This window comes from Rissa tridactyla, chromosome 14, assembly GCF_028500815.1.
Source record: "Rissa tridactyla isolate bRisTri1 chromosome 14, bRisTri1.patW.cur.20221130, whole genome shotgun sequence".
Classification (NCBI taxonomy): domain Eukaryota; kingdom Metazoa; phylum Chordata; class Aves; order Charadriiformes; family Laridae; genus Rissa; species Rissa tridactyla.
In genome coordinates this window covers 13,987,478-14,006,669 of record NC_071479.1, presented here as the reverse complement: position 1 = coordinate 14,006,669, position 19,192 = coordinate 13,987,478, and the positions used below count along the sequence as shown (strand labels likewise).

The window sequence follows — 19,192 nt, the reverse complement described above, 5'->3', positions numbered from 1 at the left end:
AGACCGCTAATCCCCCATAGGCTAGCTGGCTATGAAGTACATATTTTCCCAAATTCAGACAAGAGAGTTCTAGAAGTGCAGTTTTCCCCAGCATTACAAGAGAAGTTAGTGCCGTGTCGCTCACAGCAGGACACCGGGTAATGGCGGTGACAGACGGAAGATGTCACTGCGAGCCGATTGTGATGCGTGAGGTGAGTTGCCGGGCAAGCGATGACCTGCAGAGGAGGCCGCCGCCTGGTGACTGTGACCACCCCGGGAAGGCGGAGGGCTAGTCGCCCCGCACAGAGGCCCCGGGCTCAGTGTGCAGCTTGCACTGTGCAGTGAGGTCCTCGTCCTCCTCCCGGCTGGGCACAGCCGTCTTCTCCTGAGGTACCCCGTGTGCCACAGGGCGCTGACGATGGCTTCTGCCTGGGAGAGGAATCGTCACTACGGGGACCTACAGAAAGCAGTCGCTTTCCTCCCCTCGCTCCTTGCTGATAGCTCCCTCAGGAGCAACGACACCACTCAGAGTGTCCACGGAGTGCTGCTCTTTGCGGATATCTCAGGTGGGGGGAGCAGGGAGGAGCAGCCACGGACATGAGCCGTGTGGGGACACAGCAGGCCCTTTGGAGCCCCTCAGACAGAGTGGTCATCTTGTCACTGCTGAGGTCTTCTGCTGGGACGCCCACAGAGAGCGGGATGGGTGACCTTGGGCGGTCCATCAGGGCTGCCACCAGTGCGGAGCTGGCACGGGAAGGTGTCCCCTACAGGCTCTCGGGCCGGGCATCGTGGAAACAGCTGCCAGGTCTTTTGGCCCACATGGGCATTTCCTGATTTCTGGATGTCCCTGTTCCAGGTTTCACTGCGTTGACCGAGAAATTTGTGCAGAGGAGCGGCGTGGACAGAGGCACTGATGAGCTGGCGCAAACGCTCAATGAGTACCTGTGCGACATTTTGGAGGGTAGGAGCCGTGCTGCAGGACTGTGTGGCATCGGGCCGTGATGGTGGAGGGTGGAGGCAGCCTGGCAGAGGGCCTTGCTCTGTGGCTTCTGGAAGAAGGTGTCCACATGACTCTGCCTTTTCTTCCCTCTGTCCACAGAGTTCCTGATTTTTGGAGGAGACATCTTGAAGTTTGCTGGTAGGTTCTTGGGACGACGATGACCTCGGGCACTGAGCTGTAGCATTTAACTCCTGTGGCGGCCGTTTGCTCTGCGCTCCTTCTCAAGAGGCTCTGTGCAGCGCCTTGAGCCAGCTCTTTGGCCACGCACGCACCCCTCCAGCAGTGCCCTCTCTCCAGTGCTGCAGCTGCAGAGGAGCGCTCGGGACAGGGGGTGTCACCGCTGCCAGCCGTCTGCTGCTGTGGCTGGCCCGGGATAGGAGAGGTGTCCTGGTGCCCAGGACATGGTCCCCCAGGACGATGGCCTCCCACAAGCCCATCTTCCTCCGCACGGCAGCTGGTTTCTGCTGTCTCTGCAGAACCAGACCGTAGGTCGGGGAGAGTCAGGTCTCGGCAGAGCCTTTACCTTCCCTCCCTTTCCCCAGGAGGTGCTGTGCTGGTGCTGTGGAGAACACCACCCCAGGAGGTGGCCAGGACCATCAGCCTGGTGCTGCACTGTATCTGGCAGATCCAGAAGTACGGAAGGCGTGACACAGATGTGGGGCAGAAGATCCAACTGAAGATAGGTACGGGCGCTGTGCCAGACGCAGCTGTGTGGCACTCTGCCATGCCACAGGGTGCTTCTGGTTTGCTGGGCTTCTGGGGCAGGCAGCTGGGGATGACGCCTGGCGCACTCAACACATTCTCAATGTCAACTCGGTTCGTCTATTTCTAGACGCCTGTTTTAGGGACTCGTGTCAGCGTCTCCCCCAGGAGGAGGGAGGATGCTCTACCCCTCCGTAATGCCCGTCTCCCCGCTGGGCTTCAGAGGAGCTTCTGAGCAGCCGAGATGCTGGGGGCTGTGGAGTTCCAAATGTTCCTGTGTCAGTTCTGCTTCTCCTTCTCCCCAGGGGTCTCTGCAGGGACCATGAGCCTCCTGGTTTTCGGAGATGAGAGCTGGCAACACTTCTGCATTTTTGGCCCGTGCCTGGCTGAAGTTCGTGACGCCGAAGAGGTTGCGGGTGCAGGTGAAGTTGTCCTCTCGGCAACCTGCTGGGAGCTCTGTGAGCAGCACCGGCTGAGGACCAAGCATCTCGCAGGCACAAGAGCTGTGCAGGCAGGTGGATGGGACGGCCTCGAGAGCCATTCTGAGGGCCTGGGCCTGGCCATGAAGGAGGGAGGTGTCGGAAGGCTGAGGAGATGAATGTGGAGAGAGTTGTAGGTGGGAAAGCGGGCAGGCAGGGGAAGGTCTTGTCCTTCCATCTCAAGGGTAACCGTGGGCTGGGCTTTCTTGCTTTGAGGGGTCAGGAGGCGCTGGGAGGGTTTGAGCCCCAGCAGCAATGTCCTCTGTGGGCCATGGAGCTGTGGTTGCTTGGAGATGGGCATGCTTGGAGAATGGCTGTCCAGCTCCGGTGCTTCTGAGGAAGCACTGCTGTCCCATCCAGCCAGGTGGGCTACTTCTCCCCTTCTCTGGGCAGTGACGGTGGAGGGCAGGCTCTGTCCCCTGGGAGTCCTGGGGAGGCCAGTGGCAGTGCTTTCATTCTGTGTGTCTTCAGGTGACGGGCATGGATCCGATGCCTTGGTCCGAATGCCAAGACGCCTTACGCAAGCTCGTACAAGACCCAGTGAGACACCGCTCAAAAAGGGAAGGTGAGTGCCCACTTCCCCTTGCTCTGTGATTGTCCCGAAAGGTGGGGCTTTGCTGCTTCAGGGGCCAGAGAGGAACCACCTCCTCCCTCTTCCCTCTGTCCGTTAGCACTCAGGCTGTTGGGCCTCCCAGGGCGGTGGCTGCTGCCGCCTCCTCCTTCCAGGGGAGAGCTCTGCCCTCAGCATCTGGAGGTGGCAACATGAGCAAGCGCAGAAGACTCTTTCTCCCCCGGTTCCAGGGCCAGGCCCTGCTTTGCAACAGCTCGTAGTCCCGTCCACCCAGCGACCACCTGCCTTTTCTCTCCTCAGGTGCCATGAGGCCTGCTCTTCTCTTGCCCAGTGACCTGAACGCCGAGGATGTGCTTAGGAAGTACATACCAGTCGCTGCTCTCGGGAAGGTACGGCAAGGCCACTGCTGCTGGGGGCTGCATTTTCGGAGGGCAGAAGAAGTGGTGCCTTGCAGAGATGGAGCTCTTACGGGAACAGACCAATCAAAGAAAATGCGCCCTGCGATGACAACGCAGGGAAACTGAGCCCGGGGGCACCGGTGCCGCACCATTGTCTGCGTTGTCCTCAGAGAGACATGGGTGGCAGGAGGAGGACTCCTGTCCCTCTGTCTTTTCCGTGGCTATGGTTCTGGGTGTGCCGCGGACACGATGGTGGGATAAAGGGGAGATTCCCCTGAAGTCCCTGGAGCATCCCTGAGGGTCTCCCCTCATGTCCGTACCGGTCCCCAGATGGCGTGTTAGCGGAGCAGCCTTCTCTCCTTTGTCATTTGTGTTATGACTCGGCGTCTGCCTGCCGCAGGCTGGGCGGCCTGCCCGCCCTTTTGCACTGAGAGGAGGATTTATCCCTTCCTCTGCTATTACCCGCTATCGCCAGCACGCCTGCTCTCCCTCGGTACTGGTGTGGGCAGTAAGAGCCCGGGAGAGCAGGCTGGTGAAGCCGTCGTGCTCTTGTCTTCCAGCTCGATGCAGGACTGCCCATGGACCTCCTCTCTGAGCTACGGCCAGTCACCTGCATCTTTGTCCAGCTGCAGCTTGCTGCAGGTACCAGCTCGGAGCATCTCAGCACCGTCCTCAAGGAGGCCAGCAGGGTGATGCTAGAAATCCTCTCTCCTCACAAGGGCCACATCAACAAAGTCCTCCTGTGTGATAAAGTGAGTGGGGGGGAACGGTGGCCTCCCCCAGCGCCAGAGGGTGGGCAGTGAGCGCGAGGGAGAGACTCCCTCTTAGGCGCTGTAGCAACATGTTCCACATCTGTCCTGGGCAGGGCTGCACGTTCCTCTGCGTGCTGGGACTCCCTGGAAACAAGCTGCCCTGCGAGAGCCTTCACGCCCTGCAGAGTGCTCTGGAGATCTTCAACTCGTGCTCCACCATGCTCAAGGAAACAGAGTGAGTGTGTGGCGGGGGTCGGCGGGGTGCATGCTGCCTGGGACGGCGCAAGGGGGCTTCCCAGAAAGAGATGTGCCTTCTAGCTTGCTCTCCCTTGTCCCTGGCAGGAAGGAGGCAGTGCCCTGAGAGGTGCAGGCAACCCCTGGGCTCAGCCCACGGCAGCCAGACGGAGTCCCTCCAAGCACACTCTGCTGGCCACCGTGCTGGAAAGAGCCCTCATGAGGGCCAGAGGCCGCTGCGGCCAGAGGCAGGCCCTTCTGGGCCACTGCCCCATGAACGGGGATGGGGCCCAGCCACCTGATCCCAAGTGGCTGTCATCGCCAGGCGGTGACATGGCGGGCGCCTTCTTCCCTCTCTCTTTGCTCACAAGAGGGCTGTGGCCCTGCCCGTGCTCTGCCCCTGCCCCTTGTCCCTTGCAACCTGCAGATGTTGCACCCCTGAGCTCTCCACGTCCCCGAGACCCACGCTGGCAGGGCAGCACAGCCGGTGGCCCAGGCTGGCACCGAGGGGAGGTGTGGGAAGGGATGAAGCCAGGCGGGCAGGACTGCGCCTGGGGCGCTGCTCAAGCCCTGCTGTTTCTCTGTGTGCCAGGACAATGTCTGTGGCAGTTACCAGAGGGACGATGTTCTGCGGAGTCACTGGCCACCCGCTGAGACACGAATACACAGGTATTGGCCTGGAAGGGTGCCGCGGGGCTGGTGGCACGGGCCACACCGACGCATGCTCTCTCTCTCTAACGCGTGCTCTCCCTCTGGCAGTCCTTGGCCAGAAGGTGAACTTGGCTGCCCGGATGATGGTGCACTACCCTGGGCTGGTGTCCTGTGATGCAGTGACCTACGCCGCCTCCCGGCTGCCCGCTTCCTACTTCAAGGAGCTGCCGGAGAGAGAGATGAAAGGCCTCAGGCAGCCTGGCCCTGTCTATCAATTCGTGGGGGTCACCGAGGAGAGGTGAGTGTCCTCCGAGACGGTCGGAAGCCCTGGCGTGGCAGGCTTTTTGCCCCTCTCCCCTGCTGTCTCCAGCTGCTGAGAGAGCAGGAGTGAAACCACAGGGATGGGGAAGGTTTGTCTGTCTTGGTAGACACAACCTGGCCTTGTGGGCTGGGTCTAAAGGGCTTTGGGCTGTGCTTTCCGTGCTGTGCTTGCTCCACCACGTGCCCTGGGAATGCTGACCCAAGGAGTTTTCTGTCCCAGCTGCTCCGAGCAGGAAGCTTTGGGCCAGTCTGGTCCCCATGGGGAAACGTGGACCATCGGGACACTCTTCCTCAGGTCTTCCTGCAGAAATCTCAGCTCTTCTGGGCCAGGATTTCACCTTCCCTTTAGAGGACGGTTTGAAGGTTACCACTGCCGTCTCTTTGAGACTGCGGGAAGACTTGAGCCAAAGGTGCCAGGTGCTTGGCGTCCCAAGCCCTTCAGGGACACAAGTCCCCCTTTCAAAGACGCTTGGTGTTCTTGGCCAAAGTGGTAAAGCTGTCTCCCAGCCAACAGCACGCCCTGGCTTCTTTCACGTGTCTTCTCCTGTTTCTCTGGGTTTGGCCTCTGGGGATGGACTCTTGATATGTTCTCCTGTCCCACCGTGGCCGCTGGGCTTCTTTACGCTTGAAGCTGTCGTAGCGTGTCAGCTTGAACTTTGGCTGGGAAAGCGTGCAGGGGATAACAGCCTGCTCCAGAGAAAAGCCGGTACCCGAGGAGCACCTCCTTCCCTACCACGCCAGGCTGCTTCTCTAGGTCCCCTTGGCTTCTCACCATCTCATTGACTTGTGTTGTCTTTTCCCCTGCTTGTAGCATCTTTGGCGTGGGTCTTACCAAGAAGAGGTCGGAGTACGTCCCCTTGCTGGGTAGGTGGAGAACGCCTTGCTCTTCTGAAGCCCAGGTTCTTCCCCTTGGTAACTTTTAGTGCCTTGCTGGGAAGGGAGAGGCTTTTACCAGGGATGGTGTTGCCTGCAGCAGCCCTAAGAAAGCGCCGCCTGTCTTGGTCTCTGCTTGCTTGATATCTTTGGGTGGAAAACGAGGTGGGGCGCCTGCTGCTCCCTGCTGTCTTCCAGACCTGGTAGGAAGGTTGCTTTCAACTGCGGAGCTGCTCACAGCCTGGGGGCTAAACTGATCCCTGTCTTTGGGGTCAGGAAAGAGATTTCCTTCTGCCAAATCGATGGAGAGTTTTGACGGTGGGTTCTCCTCCTTCTACTCCTCAGAGCTGCTTTCTTGGCAGCATCTGGGCGAAGACACGGAAATGTCAGGAGGCAGGGGATGCCTGTATTCACTCGGGGTCTTGCCGAATGTTTTGGGCCCTGTTGTGGGTTAACCCCGCTTGGCAGCTCAGCCCCACAGAGCCACTCGCTCCCCACAGTGGGATGGGGAAGAGAATCGGAAGGGTTAAAGTGAGAGCACTGGTGCGCTGAGATACAGACAGCTTAATAGGGAAAGCAAAAGCTGCACACACGCCCAAAGCAAAATCAGGCATTCGTTCACCGCTTCCCATGGGCGGGCAGGCGTCTTGCCATTTCGAGGAAAGCAAGGTTTCATCACGTGTGACGGTGACTTGGGAAGACAAATGCCATCACTCCGAATGTCCCCCCTTCCTCCTTTCCGCCGGATTTTCTTGCTGAGCACGGCGTTGTATGGTCTGGAATAGGCCTTTGGGCAGTTGGGGTCAGCTGTGGCGGCTGTGGCGGCTGTGCCGCCTCCCAGCTTCTTGTGCACCCCCAGACTGTTCGCCAGCGGGGCAGCGTGAGCAATGGAAAAGGCCTCGACGCTGCGCAGGCGCTCTTCAGCCATAACTAAAACCTGGTTGTGTTATCAACAGCGATGTTTGGTCACAAATACAAAACATAGACCTGTACAGGCTATTGCTGAATAAAATTAACTCTAGCCCGGACCAAACCAGAACGGGACTGGCGACGCTGCCTTAGCTACTGGGAGGTGCTGTGCAGCTCACGGCACAGCGAGGAGATGCTTTGAGTCTGTTTGGGACGCGGCTGCCTGAACCGGCTGCAGTCATCCCTTACAGTCTCGTGCTGGATCGCTGCGGGGAGTCGCATGGGGCCGGCAGAATCTCCGTGCCTGTGGGATAGGGGAGAGGGCGAGGGGGCTGCGCTGTGGGGCAGGCAAGCAGGTGGCCCCGTGACTGCTCTGAGGAAGGCAGAGGTGCCCAAGCGTGGACGAGCAGGTGGGAAGGAGGCCTGGGTGCCGGCAGGCTGGCCGATGTGGTAGCGGGGAGGGAAGCTGCGGTGGAGGGTGCCCGCAAAAGGGACGGCTCTTTGCTTTTCAGCACGCCCCCAGCAGCTCGTTCTCTGGTTTGTCTTCGCAGGTCGGAAGCAGGAGACTGACCTCTTTGTCAGCTGCTTGAACGCCTATAGGGATTCAGGCCAAAGGAACATCCTGGCGGTTGAGGGCACGATGGGCTGTGGAAAGAGCCACTTACTTGCTGAACTGGCCTCTCTAGGCCAGGATGCTGGCCACAGGTACAGGTTTTCCACCTGTAGCTTTGCGACGCTGCCCCTGCCCATCCCCTGACAGCTGTGGAACGCTCCAGCCCCTCTGCCAGGGTACCTGGCCCTTGGACTGCAGCCTCCCGACAGAGCCTCCTGGAGACACTGCCTGGGAGCACCTGCGTGCTCCGCTCCCGCCTCTGCCTCTTTGGGGAGTTGGAGGTGGCTTCTGGAGCCACGGCCTTTCCTCCTTCACCCCTGGGTCAGGCGCAGATAGAAGGAAAGAGCCCAAGCTCAGTGCTTTTCATCCCACTCCAGACCCCAGAGACAGCAGGGCTGCCTGTCTCAGAAGCCCTGCTCGCCCTCGGCGTGTTTCCCAGGAGGAGCACGGGGGCCTGTGCTCTGGCAGGCAGACCGATAAGGTCTGGAGCCCAAAGGCAAACCCACCACTTGCTCCATTCTTGCCTCTCAGCCCCGTGAGTTCCTCTGCAGGGGGCACGTAGGGAGACCTAGGCCGGCGCTGCAGAGACACAGGCTCTGGACCCGGCTCTCCCGCTGGCTTGGCAGCAACTGCCCCTCTGTGCCCTTTCTCGTACGAGGAGGGAAAGGCTTGGCCTTCTGTGGGAAGCGCTTGGAGATGGGGGGCTGAAGAGCTCCCCCCAAAGGGCACCTCCGCCCCTCTTGTCTTAGAAGGCTGGGGCTGTGGGGAATCTCAGTGCCTTTTGCTTTTGCACCGCAGGGTGGTTGCCCTGGAACTGCTGGAGATCGACATGAGGCAGCCCTTCTCTGCCATCCGCATGCTGATGGCCAGGGCCCTGGGCCTCCAGGACTGTGAATCGCGCGGCGACAGGCAGCGCGTGCTGAAGACAAAGCTGCAAGGGACAATCGAAGAGAGCAGCTACTGCCTCCTCAATGACATTTTCGGTGTCAAGGTGAGAGCCAGAGGCCCCTGTGGACGTTGAGAAGGCCTTCTCCTGAGCTTGTCTGGGTCTGACCTTGAGTGGGCACGCTGCTGGGAGTGCCTTAGCTCCGGGGTGGGCATTGCGGGGGTCACAGTGTGCATTTGCCATGCCTGGGCCCGGGGGGCTCCCTGTCTGTGGGGCTGGTGTCCTGCGCCGCATCCGCAGTGCCCGGTGCCTTGTTCGGCACCCTGGAAGTGGCACTGGAGAGCGGCTGTTCCTGACCTCGTGCCGAGGTCACCGCTGTGCGAGGGGTCTGCCCCAGCCAGCCCACGATTCCCACAGCCAGAGAACCGGCTCAGCCCAAGCCCCAGCTCTGCAGAGACCCTCAGCAGAGGGCCTTTGCTTTAGGCTCTGGGTGGAGTCCCCGCTGCGGCTCCCTGCCCCTGTGCTGGGCAGAGGTGAGGTGCTGAGGCTGTCAGAGACGGTGGGCTCTGCGGTCTTGCGTGCTGGGTAGGTGTGCCGAGCCCCGGAGCCGTGTTTCTCCCTGACTCTGCTTTTCTGGCCAGTTCCCCATTTCGGACAATGTTCGCGAGATGGATGAAACTCAAAGAAGACTGGAATTGCACTCGACTCGGCTGAAAGTGCTGGAGAAGGTGAGCATTTCTCCTTCCTTCCCCCTGGGTCAGAGAAGGAAAAACCCTGCCGTCTGCGGGCTCTGTACCACTGAGGTGTGAGCAGGCGGGATGACTGCGCACCTGGGTCATGGCCCGTCAGAGCCCGAGAAAGCCCTCGCCCCCCCACTTCCCCCCGCAGCCCCACAAACACACCCGAGGACTTTCCGCCCGTAAAGTGTGCCCTGGAGGAGGAACAATGTCTTCTGGGTTCCCTTGCCCGAGCTCCCTCCTTCTGCAGGGCAAGTGATGTTAGGTATGACCCTCCAGTCTCAAAGAGTCAGTAAGCTTCCGAGCGGGAAAGTGGCTGGGGAGAGACTTCAGAGCATCCTCTCAAGAGACGGAGGCTAAATCTCGTCCCCTGCAAGACAGCTGAGAATCCACTGGATTCCCCTCAGAGCAACCTGCTTTTTTTCAGACCCTTACAGGAGATTTTGGCATATTTGTCATCGACAATGCCCATTTCATCGACCCTGACTCCTGGTTCATCATGTCACCCGTGCTCCAAAAGGTCTCCCTCTTCATGGTCATGAGCTTAGCCCCAGGCTACGAGATAACAGAGAGCTTTCGCAAAGCCGCAGCAGACAACGCCACGTCCCAGAAAATCACTTATCTTCATCTGGACAAGCTGAAAGCTTCAGTTGTGATGCAGAAAGTCTGCAAGGAGCTCGGAGTGGTCAGCATCCCCAGGGATCTGGTGAGGTAAGTTGGAGGCAGGGGAGCTCTTCCTGAGGGCCTGAACCTCTGCTGACCGTGGTAGGGAATCAGCCCCCCAGGCAAGGGAGCGCAGGGCCGCTAGAAGCATCCCGGACTCTAGCGAGTGCCAGGCGTGGGCGGCTTGTTATGCCTCACCCTGGTGGGTGTGCGCTGAGAGCGGGCAACTCCCGAGACACCCAGCCTGGGAGGTGTCAGCCTTGGCTGCCGCACAGGGAGGAAGGGAGGAAGAGTCCTGAGCCCAGCTGTGTCTGGGTGTGAACAGAAAAGGCCTTGGTCTGGGTGGCTGGGCTGTGGGGGAGATTCCCCGGGGCAGAGGTCCATCCTCTCCAGGCTCCTGAGGAGAAGAAAGGCAGGGCTCGCTGCTCTGCGCTTTGGGCATTGTCCGCAATTCTTTTCCCGTGGACTTCGGCAAAGGCTGGAGGGTTCAGGGGGCACAAAATCCCAAGGCAGTGGGAGGACGATCCCTTTCCAAAGTGAGGTGTAGCTGTGATGAAGATGCTGGCTACCCTGGTATGCCTGAGTGACTGGCCGCCCAGCTGAACTGTGTTTCACCTTACTTTCCTTGTGCTGGTCCCCGACGGGTCTGCTCCTGTGCAGGTTCCTGATCCGAACCAGCTCAGGGATCCCATATTACTGCGAGGAGCTGCTGCGCTGCCTTCGTGCCGACGACATGCTCCAGTTCTGCACCCGGAGGCAGTCTGGAAAAGCAAAGGACAACTGGGAGAGCCTGATCAGTAAGCACCTTGGCTGCGACTAGCGAGTTGCTGTGGCGTGTTCTCCACAGCAGAGTCTTGCCCCGTTGTTCCCCCGTGGCTCTGGGCAGAGTCAGATCTTGGTCTGGCGGAGGTGCGGGCTCCTGTGCGCCTTGCTGTTGGGACAGGCAAAGCAGGGGCAGTGAGTTCTGGTGGCTCGGAGGGACCTACGTTCTTGGGGCGGGGGTTGTGGGGCTAAAACACAGGGGAAATCCTTCCGAAGCACATGTGCTTGTGGTGTTTCTTAGGCATTCCAATGGGCATGCAGTTTAACTTGGCCAAAGGCTAGCTCACTTGAGAACAAACGCCAGCTTGAGGTGAGGGACGAGCCCAGGAAACTTGAATGCCAAACCGTAAATCCCCACAAGAGTGCCGGTAACGGAAGAAAACGGTGGTAATGCCATCCGAGAGAGCAATGCCAGCCAGAGTGCCGCGGCCTTGGGAAGAGCCAGGACTGAGGCCACGTCTTGCATTAGCACCAGCAGTTTCCCTGGCTGGGAACTGGTGGGAACTGTTTTGCTCTGCTTCATGACCACCACATTCAGGGCAGGCACTGGACCATGTCGGGGGCGACTTGTCCCATCCCAAGTGAATCGTGAAGCGCTCGCGAGCTGCGAGTCGCTTTGCGAACTGCCTTATCGGTGCTCTCTTGCTCCGCCCAGCATCTGCAGCCGAGGCTTCATCCCTCGCAGCAACCTGGAGCTCCGAGGCGGGGAATGACGGGAGGGTCTGCCTCCTCAGGCCAGGCGTGACCCTGGAGAACACCGCGCTGCCCATCCCCTTGAAAGGTAAGGAGCCGAGCGCCGCTCTGCCGGCTGTCGGCTGTGCTGGGGCTCCTTCCCGGGGCAGGGGCTGGAGGGAGGCCGGGCATCCGTGTGCTGCAGAGTCACCCTCTCAGCGTGGGGGCTCTGCTGGGAAGGCGGCTCCGGTCCCACCAGAAACAGGCCTGGGGCTGCAGGCAGCCGCTTTCCCCTCCTGTGAGCCTGCTGGCTGCTCTCCGTCAGCAGGTAGGAGAGAAAAGGTTATCCGTGCAACACTGAAATGGCTCCCTTTTCTCACCAAAACAAATACTTTGCTGGGAAAAGGCTTTGACTTGCCTCTGTCCCAACTTTGACGCAGCATCTGTGTTGCTGTTCTCTTTTTAAGTTCCCCAGCTAATGCTGGTCTCAAGGCACTTAATCCAAACCAAACCTCTCTGGCCATAGACATTTGTTATGAATTGTGAAGAAACATCATGCTAAAGTATTCCTGCTGTGAAGTGGCTTTGTCCAAAAAAAAAAAAAAAAAAAGAAAACCAAGAGAAAGGAATAGTATTGTCTGGCCAAGTTAAGGCAAGCGTTGTGGGGAGCTCTGTGTCCACCTGTGATGTGGGGAAAGTTCTCTGTGTGCGCTGTTGGGCAAAAGCCTACTCCAGATCTGGCAGGGCACATCATGGGATGCGCATACCTGCTGGGTCCTGCCCTCCCTGCCCTCGGTGGGGGAGCATTTGTTTGAGCATCTGGCTTTTCCCCAGGCCTCATGGCCTGCGATTCCATCAGGAGCGGAGCCAGTTTGAAGATGCCTACCCTGGGTTGCGATTGCCCAGTAGGTGCAGCCGCAAGCAGAGGAGGCCAAAGTCTACCCCATCTCATGGGTTGAAACTTTCCAGCCTCTCCAGCCTCAGCATGGGGAAGAGGCAAGAGAGACGTGTTGTTTCTTCTTGACAGAGATTGCGCTGACTCAGCTGGATCGGATGCAGCCGCTGACGCGGATGGTTGTGAAGTTTGCAGCCATCATCGGGCCGGTGTTTACCACCCAGCTCCTGTTGCACATCCTTCCCACTGGCCTCAGGACCCATATGAATTCCTCCTTGGACGAGCTGGTGAGCGACAACATCCTGAGGTGGCTGAAAAACACAGAGGTGCCAGAAGATGTGCAAGATCCTACCGAGGGGCCAGCCACCTCTTCGCAGGTGGAGAGCAGTAAGTGGTAGCGGGCAGGTGGACAAGGGAGCTCCCAGCTGTGTCCCGGCAGGGCTCCCCAGGGCATGGTGCGCTTCCCCTGCCGTGAGGGGTGGCTGGGGCTCAGGCAGGCACGGCTCTTTGCGATGGGTTGTTCAAAGACCTTACGGGTCAGTCTCAAAGCCCGCTAGCTTTGCGCTGGAGGGAGGTTCCCACCAAGTGCCATCCCGAGTGCTGCTCGTAGCGCAGGCACGGGAGGGCGTGTGGAGTCCCTGACATCCTCTCCCAGCCACCTGATCAAAGATGCTCTCCAGGTTGCCCCGGGGCCCTTGACGGGCTTTTATTCAGCTTTGACTCCCCTGTGGCGCAGGAGGAAGCTCAGGAGGCTGGGGACTGCCTTGCCAAGAGCAGGGAGAAAGTGCTGGACGGGGCTTGCTTGGGCTGGTGGTGACATGCCCAGCTCCTGCCTGGAGCGCAGCTGAGCGCTGTGTCCGCGGGGCTGGGCTAGCGTCAGCAAGGCAAGCTGGGCCCTTTTGCCCCGTGCTGCAAGGCTCGGTGTGCAGCAGTGCTGGTTGGCTGGCAAGGGTGCACGCCAAGGCATGACTCTCGTGCCCCGGCTGCGACGGCCCTGAGCTGGGGCTGATGCCAAGGCCCTTTGCCTTGCAGGTGTGCAGAGGCCCTCTCCCAGCACGAGGACCGAGGAGCAGCAGCCTGGCATCTTGGCCTTCTGCGTCCCGCTGCTGCAGAAGGCTGCGTACGAGCTGTGTCCCGGGAGGCAGCGAGTCGCCTTGCGCGGCAAGTGTGCCGCCTTCCTGGAGCAGCACGCGCACAAATGCAGGAGCTGCGGCCAAGGGGAGTTTGTCGCCTTCCACCACTTCGCCGTCACCAGCAGCCAGGACGGAGGCAGCTGTCGGGACCCTGCCGACGGAGGCGACTCATGCAGCTGGGAGGCCTTGGTGCTGGCTGGAGAAGAGCTGAAGCAGGATAGGACCCACGCCACTGGGGGTACGCTGTGCACCGTGCTCCACAGCCCGGGCCCTCCAGGAGCCCAGGGGTGTATGCTGGGGATCGGCTGGGAGGAGGTCTGCCGGGGACGAGCCCAGGAGCTGAGGACAACCACCGCAGACTTTGCTCAGCGTGTCGGCACCCTCGCAAGGGTCCTTGAAGCCCAGTGGGAGAGCGAGAGCAGCTCTTCCCCTGGGGCAGGCGAGGAGGTGTCTAACCCCCTGTTTTCTTTGCAGATGCCGCAGAGCAGCAGGCTTTCATGGAGGAGGAAACTGGGTGAGCAGACAAGGGTTTGATTCTCTGTAAAGGCAGGGGCCTCAGGGGTCTCCAGAGGAGACCAAGGAAGCGCTGGCATTTGCCTGCCGGTTGTGACTCTAGCTTAAGGAAGAGGCTTTCTGTGAGGTGGGAGCGGGGAAGAGATGGCCACGGAGGTGAGACAGTGCTGGAGGAAGCCCGTGGGCTCCTAGTGATGGTCACACTACCCTGGAGCAGGCCTTGCTTTCCAGTTCCTCGAGAGGAGCGCTACAAGATCTGCAGGCGAAAAGCCACCACAGGGAGCCGGGTGGTTTGCCTGGGGGAGGTGACAGAAAGCCCAGCTTGTCTTCTTCTCCCTGGCTACAAAGCAGCTGTAGGAGTCATGCCTGCCCGTGGGCTCGCGCTCTCTTTTGAACAAAGGGCTTTTGATGGCCTCTCTGTGGGGCAAAAGACCAGTGTAGGTGATGCCTGTGCATTCTTTGCTCTCTTCTTCCCCTGGGAACGGTGCTCTGACTAGTGTGGCGGAGCGGCTTCTGCCAGAGGGCGAAGAGACAACTGAGCTGCCCGACGAGACCGACAGGCAGCACAACGGCACACACTGGTGTGAATGCCGAGCCATCGTGGAATCGGTGCTTGTGCCTTTGGCTCGCCACTACGTGGCAATGGGCGATGCCGACCGAGCCTTTTACTACCTTCTGGAGTGTGCTGCTGCCTACCTGCACGTCTCCAACAGCTACATGGTGAGTTGCCTCGCTCGCCAGTGCCCACCGTGCACGGAGTCCTCTCAGTCAGCTGGCTCTGGGCAGGACAACTTCACCGCTGCAATAGGGCGTGCCTTGACGGGGCCTTGGAAGGGACATGCTGGGGTCAGAGCCTGACTTCTTCCTCCGGCTTGCCTCTTCTGTGGACGGAGACACAGGCCACCGTGCCCATAGCAGGAGGGGAATTAGCAGGGAGGGGATCTGAAGGAGCACTGGTGCCTGTGCTCTGAGCCGGCGTGACTGTGTTGGGGCGGGCATCAGCAGGGGGAGAAACGGGCCCTCTTAAGACAGATGCCAGAGGCAACAGGGGAGGACGAGGCCGGCCATGGGCTCTGCATCACGCTCGCCTGCTCTCTCTGTGCTTGCGCAAAGGCCCTCATGAAGCTGAACGAAGCGGAGGTCCTGAGGAAGATGAAAGCCACTGCGATAGCCTGCTTTGAAGAGGCCACCTTCTTCAGCCTCAAAGGGGAGGTAAAGAGATGGGGAGGTCTGGAGGGGTGTCCTGGGGGATGGAGCTGGATGCTTTCCCCGGCTGCAGGGGCTATCCCTGGCATCACCAGCCACCGGCAGACTCCGGCAGTCTCTTGGCCGACTCGAGCAGATCAGGGTGTTTCCCTTTTCCTCTGCAGGTTTGCTGGTGTATGCAACGCCTTCAGCTGGCAGAGAAAATGATGAGGCAGGCTTTGAGCTTGCTCAGAAGGAACTTCCCCGAGACCTTCCTTGGCGCCTTTGTCAAGGCTCAGGTGGAAAAGTTGCCTTGTGTCGCTTACGTGAGAAGAGCAGCCTGCCTTCTGCAGAAGGGCCGGTAAGGAGCAGAACTGAGAACCTAGGGGAGGAAGAGCCATTTCCTACCTGGTCCCAGACCTGCCTGGGCTTGAGGCCACACGTGACCTGACGCACGGCCCTTACAGGACCGAGGGGTTAAGGAGCGATATGCGGGTGGAATGGGGAACGACAGAGCCCCACACTCCCTCCCCCCTGCACGCTCCTTCCCCCCTGGGTAAAAAGCAGCTCACAGCCGGGGCTGTGCCTGCCGGCACGCGTCGACGGCGGCAGGGCCTTGGTGGTGGCTGGGGACAGAGAGCTGCAAACAGGGAGTAGAGGCTGACGAGGGGCAGGGCTCAGGAGACTGGGAAGGAGCAGTGGGTGGGGGTGAGGTGTGAGAGCGAGGAAGCTCAGAGGGCGATAACCCTTTTCTTGCCGGTTCCCAGCTTTGCTTGGGCCCCCGGGCGCTGTAGCGCCAACGCGCCCTCTCGAGCGGTCAGCTTCCCCTGGCGGCACTGCTTTGTTTGCCCCCTTCCTCTCCATCAGCTCCCTTTCCTCCCAGGAGGTGCGACTGGCTTGTCCGCCGCCCTGCTTTCCCCCAGCCCTGGCTGATTTAGCGCTGTACAGCGAGAGCCTCTGGGCCCAGCAGTTTCTCTCGTGCAGCAGGATGAAGAGGCTGGCCTGGCTGCTGCAGCAGAGCTGCTGCCTTTCCTTACTGGAGCGCCTCTTCAGCCTGGAGGGCACTTCCAGCGGACGGAGGTTCTCCCGCCTGGCAGCGCGCATGAAGGCCAACACGGACAGGGCGTTGGACTCCTGTTGGACAGCAGAACTCCCGCCACGCACAGACTTAGGACACAGACAGATGCCAGCACAGACGCAGACACAGGTACAATTGGGCACACAGGCACCGTACAGAGACCTTCACAGACGCCGGCACCAATACAGGCAGGGACACCCGTACTGATACCATCAGAGATACCACCGCCCATTCCGTTGCAGGTGCAGATGCCGTTGTAGAGGCCGTGGCAGACACAGATACCGCTGCAGACGCCCTTGCAGAAACCAGGTAGTCTTTCAGATGCAACTGCAGACGGAGATGCCATGGGAGAGACAGATGCCACACCAGATACCCTTTCGTGCGCCACTGCAGATGTAGACACAACCGGAGTGCAGAGAGCATTGCAGATGCCCTTGCAGACAGAGGGAGCGTTGCTGATGCAGGTACCATTTCAGAGGAAGGCATCTTTGGGGATGCCGGTGCGGATGCAGATAAAATTGAAGATGGAAACGCAGATGGAGACCACGTTGCAGGTGCTGTTGCAGGTGCAGTTAGCGTGGCAGATGTTTTTCTTAAACAGGGACCATTCAGGACAACTTTACCGACTTCTTCTGTCACCAGAGCTGTATATTTGTTTTCCAAATAAAATGGTTCTTATGAAAACTCAGGAGTTCTGTTCTCCGCCATACAACTCTGCAATGACCAAGTCAAGTGGTATCGCCAGAGCGTTTCAACCTACTAGACTTCAGGAGACATTGATTAGCATTTGTAAAGCAACTTGACAGTGTTTTGGAGGGCTACAAAAGTAGAATTTGTAATGGCATGTTGCAGTTCCTTCTTTGTTGGATGGAGGAGTCAATATTAGTACAATTAGCCACTTCCCATCCCAAGCAGTTCTGAAAGAATCCAGCGTGTTTTGAAAGAATCGGGGAAGGAAGGCGCTTCCTTGTGTTTCAAGCCTCTTCTGTCAAGGTACATTGGTACTGAAGTTCAAAAATAAGCACACGTATTATGTGAGTTATCTCTGAAATAAGTCCGTTCACTGACAGAGAGCCGCCACAGTTTCTATTGTAATTTCACCAAAGACACCAAAGAGTAAGACATTTGTCAATGTCAGGCAGAGTTTGCCTTTGGTGAAGCCAAGTTGGCTGTCACCAATCACCTCCCTATTTCCCATGTGCCTTAGTAGCGTTTCCAGGAGGATCTGCTCCATGACCTTGCCAGGCACAGAGGTGAGACTGACCGGCCTGTAGTTCCCTGGGTCTTCCTTTTTTCCCTTTTTGAAAATGGGCGTTCTGTTTCCCCTTTTCCAATCAGCAGGAACTTCACCAGGCTGCCACGACTTCTCAAATATAATGGAAAGAGGCTTGGCGACTTCATCTGACAGCTCCCTCAGGACCCGTGGATGGATTTCATCTGGTCCCATGGACTTATGCACCTTCAGGTTCCTCAGATGGTCCTGAACCTGATCTTCTCCTACAGTGGGCGCTGCTTCATTCTCATAGACCCTGCTTTTGCATCCTGCAACTTGGGTGGTGTGGGTGGAGCCCTTGCTGGTGAAGGCCGAGGCGAGAAAGTCATTCAGCATCTCAGCCTTCTCCGTGTCCTGGGTGACCAGGTCTCCTGTGTCCTTCCTGAGAGGGCCCACACCTTCCCTAGTCTTGCCTGTACCCGTGACGTACTCATAGGAGTTTTTCTTGTTATCCTTGATGCCCCTAGCCAGATTTAACCAGGCTGGGAAGTTTTCAAGTGACGTCCCTGACCCCGGCCCCGGGGAGGCAGCATACCTCCCTGTCAAGAGGGTCTGCGCGGCATATTGGGCCTACTACTATAACCCGCCTCTTCTCCCTTGCAGAGGCAGTTTTTAAACTGGGGGTAGGCCTTGCTGGTCCCGGCATCTCTTCTGGTGTAGCCAAACCATCTTCCATGCCATCCATGGGCTGGCCTCCCTCCTCAAGAGCCTCATACCTGTTGTGCAGAGGCACCTGGTCGGGGGATGTGGGCAAGGAGGGAGTTCGCTTCCCTCCCCTCGTAGGGACTAGCCTCCATTCACTGGCCTCCTTTTGGCCACTGCCTTCAGTGGCAGGGCGAAGGGACCAGATCTCCTTCAGCTCGGGGTTTTTTTGGGGGCTCTTCTGGTTTTTGACTCAGGGAGGTCAGAGTCTGCTTCCACCAATCCATTCCTTTCTCACTCTCCCTGATGCTCCGCAGCCCTTCTGTTTCCTCTTTCAGCTCTGCTGCCAGGCTGAGCAGATCATCCCCCTGGTGGCACCTCACGCAGCTGTCACCTCTTCTACCACCCACCAGCCCTGGGAGATTAAGGCACTCTCTGCAGCCGGCGACCTGGGGGGCTGCGTGCTTCCAGGGGAGCTCAGTTGGTACGGCCACGTCTGCTCTGGCAGGTGCAGCAGATGCGGGAAGCTGCGTCCTTCAGTTGGAGACCATGGCTGACCTTCCCCCCCGAGCGTCCTGCGCCCTTCCACGCGAACTGACGCGCCATGCCCTGTCTGCCCGCCCTGTTCCCCGCACTCCCTTGGGCCGCCTTTGAAGGGGCTGGGGGCTGGCCGCTGCTGCTGCAGGCTCACTTGCCTCAGCCAGTGACCGTTGGTGGCGGTTACGCCTCCTTTAAACCTGCCGCTGCTGCTGCAGGCTCCGCCCCGGCCTCGTCAGACGCTCTCGCATCAGCTGTCAGCTGCGGGCTCCCTGCGGGTCCCTGCCACTGCCCGGTCTTCTCCCGGCCTCAGAAAAACTCGGAAAAAGCCCCTTTTCGCCACCATTGCCCGGCTCTGCTGCCGACGTGCCAGCACCGGAGCTGTTTGCCTCGGCGAGTGACCTGTGCTTGTAGATTTGCTGGCTTAAACCCTGTTTTTCATTTTACTGAGCCTCCACTGCACCAAGTGAAATTAAATTTCCAGTATTTCAAGTACTCTTGAGCGTCTCCCTGTGAAGCTGTGAAAGTTACTGCATTGCTCAAAGCAATGATGAGAAGCTCTCTGTGGTTCCAATTTGTAGCTACCACATGCTTGGTGACTTGACATTTCAAAAAATGGGTCTCAGCTGACCCATCCCCACCTGTTTGGCTTCTGAAGGAAAAACACTCATTTT

General features: G+C 59.1%; 1 protein-coding gene across 1 annotated transcript; it reads left to right on the top strand.

Moving 5' to 3' along the window:
• Positions 1-523: 523 nt before the first annotated feature.
• Positions 524-5,056, top strand: LOC128917646 (adenylate cyclase type 10-like; the record flags this gene model as incomplete). The annotated part of the gene is made up of 7 exons (XM_054220994.1): positions 524-545; positions 836-940; positions 1,079-1,110; positions 3,852-3,881; positions 3,995-4,116; positions 4,708-4,784; positions 4,875-5,056. Coding segments are annotated over 7 exons (570 nt in total), but the record flags the coding sequence as incomplete, so codon positions are not given.
• Positions 5,057-19,192: the final 14,136 nt, after the last annotated feature.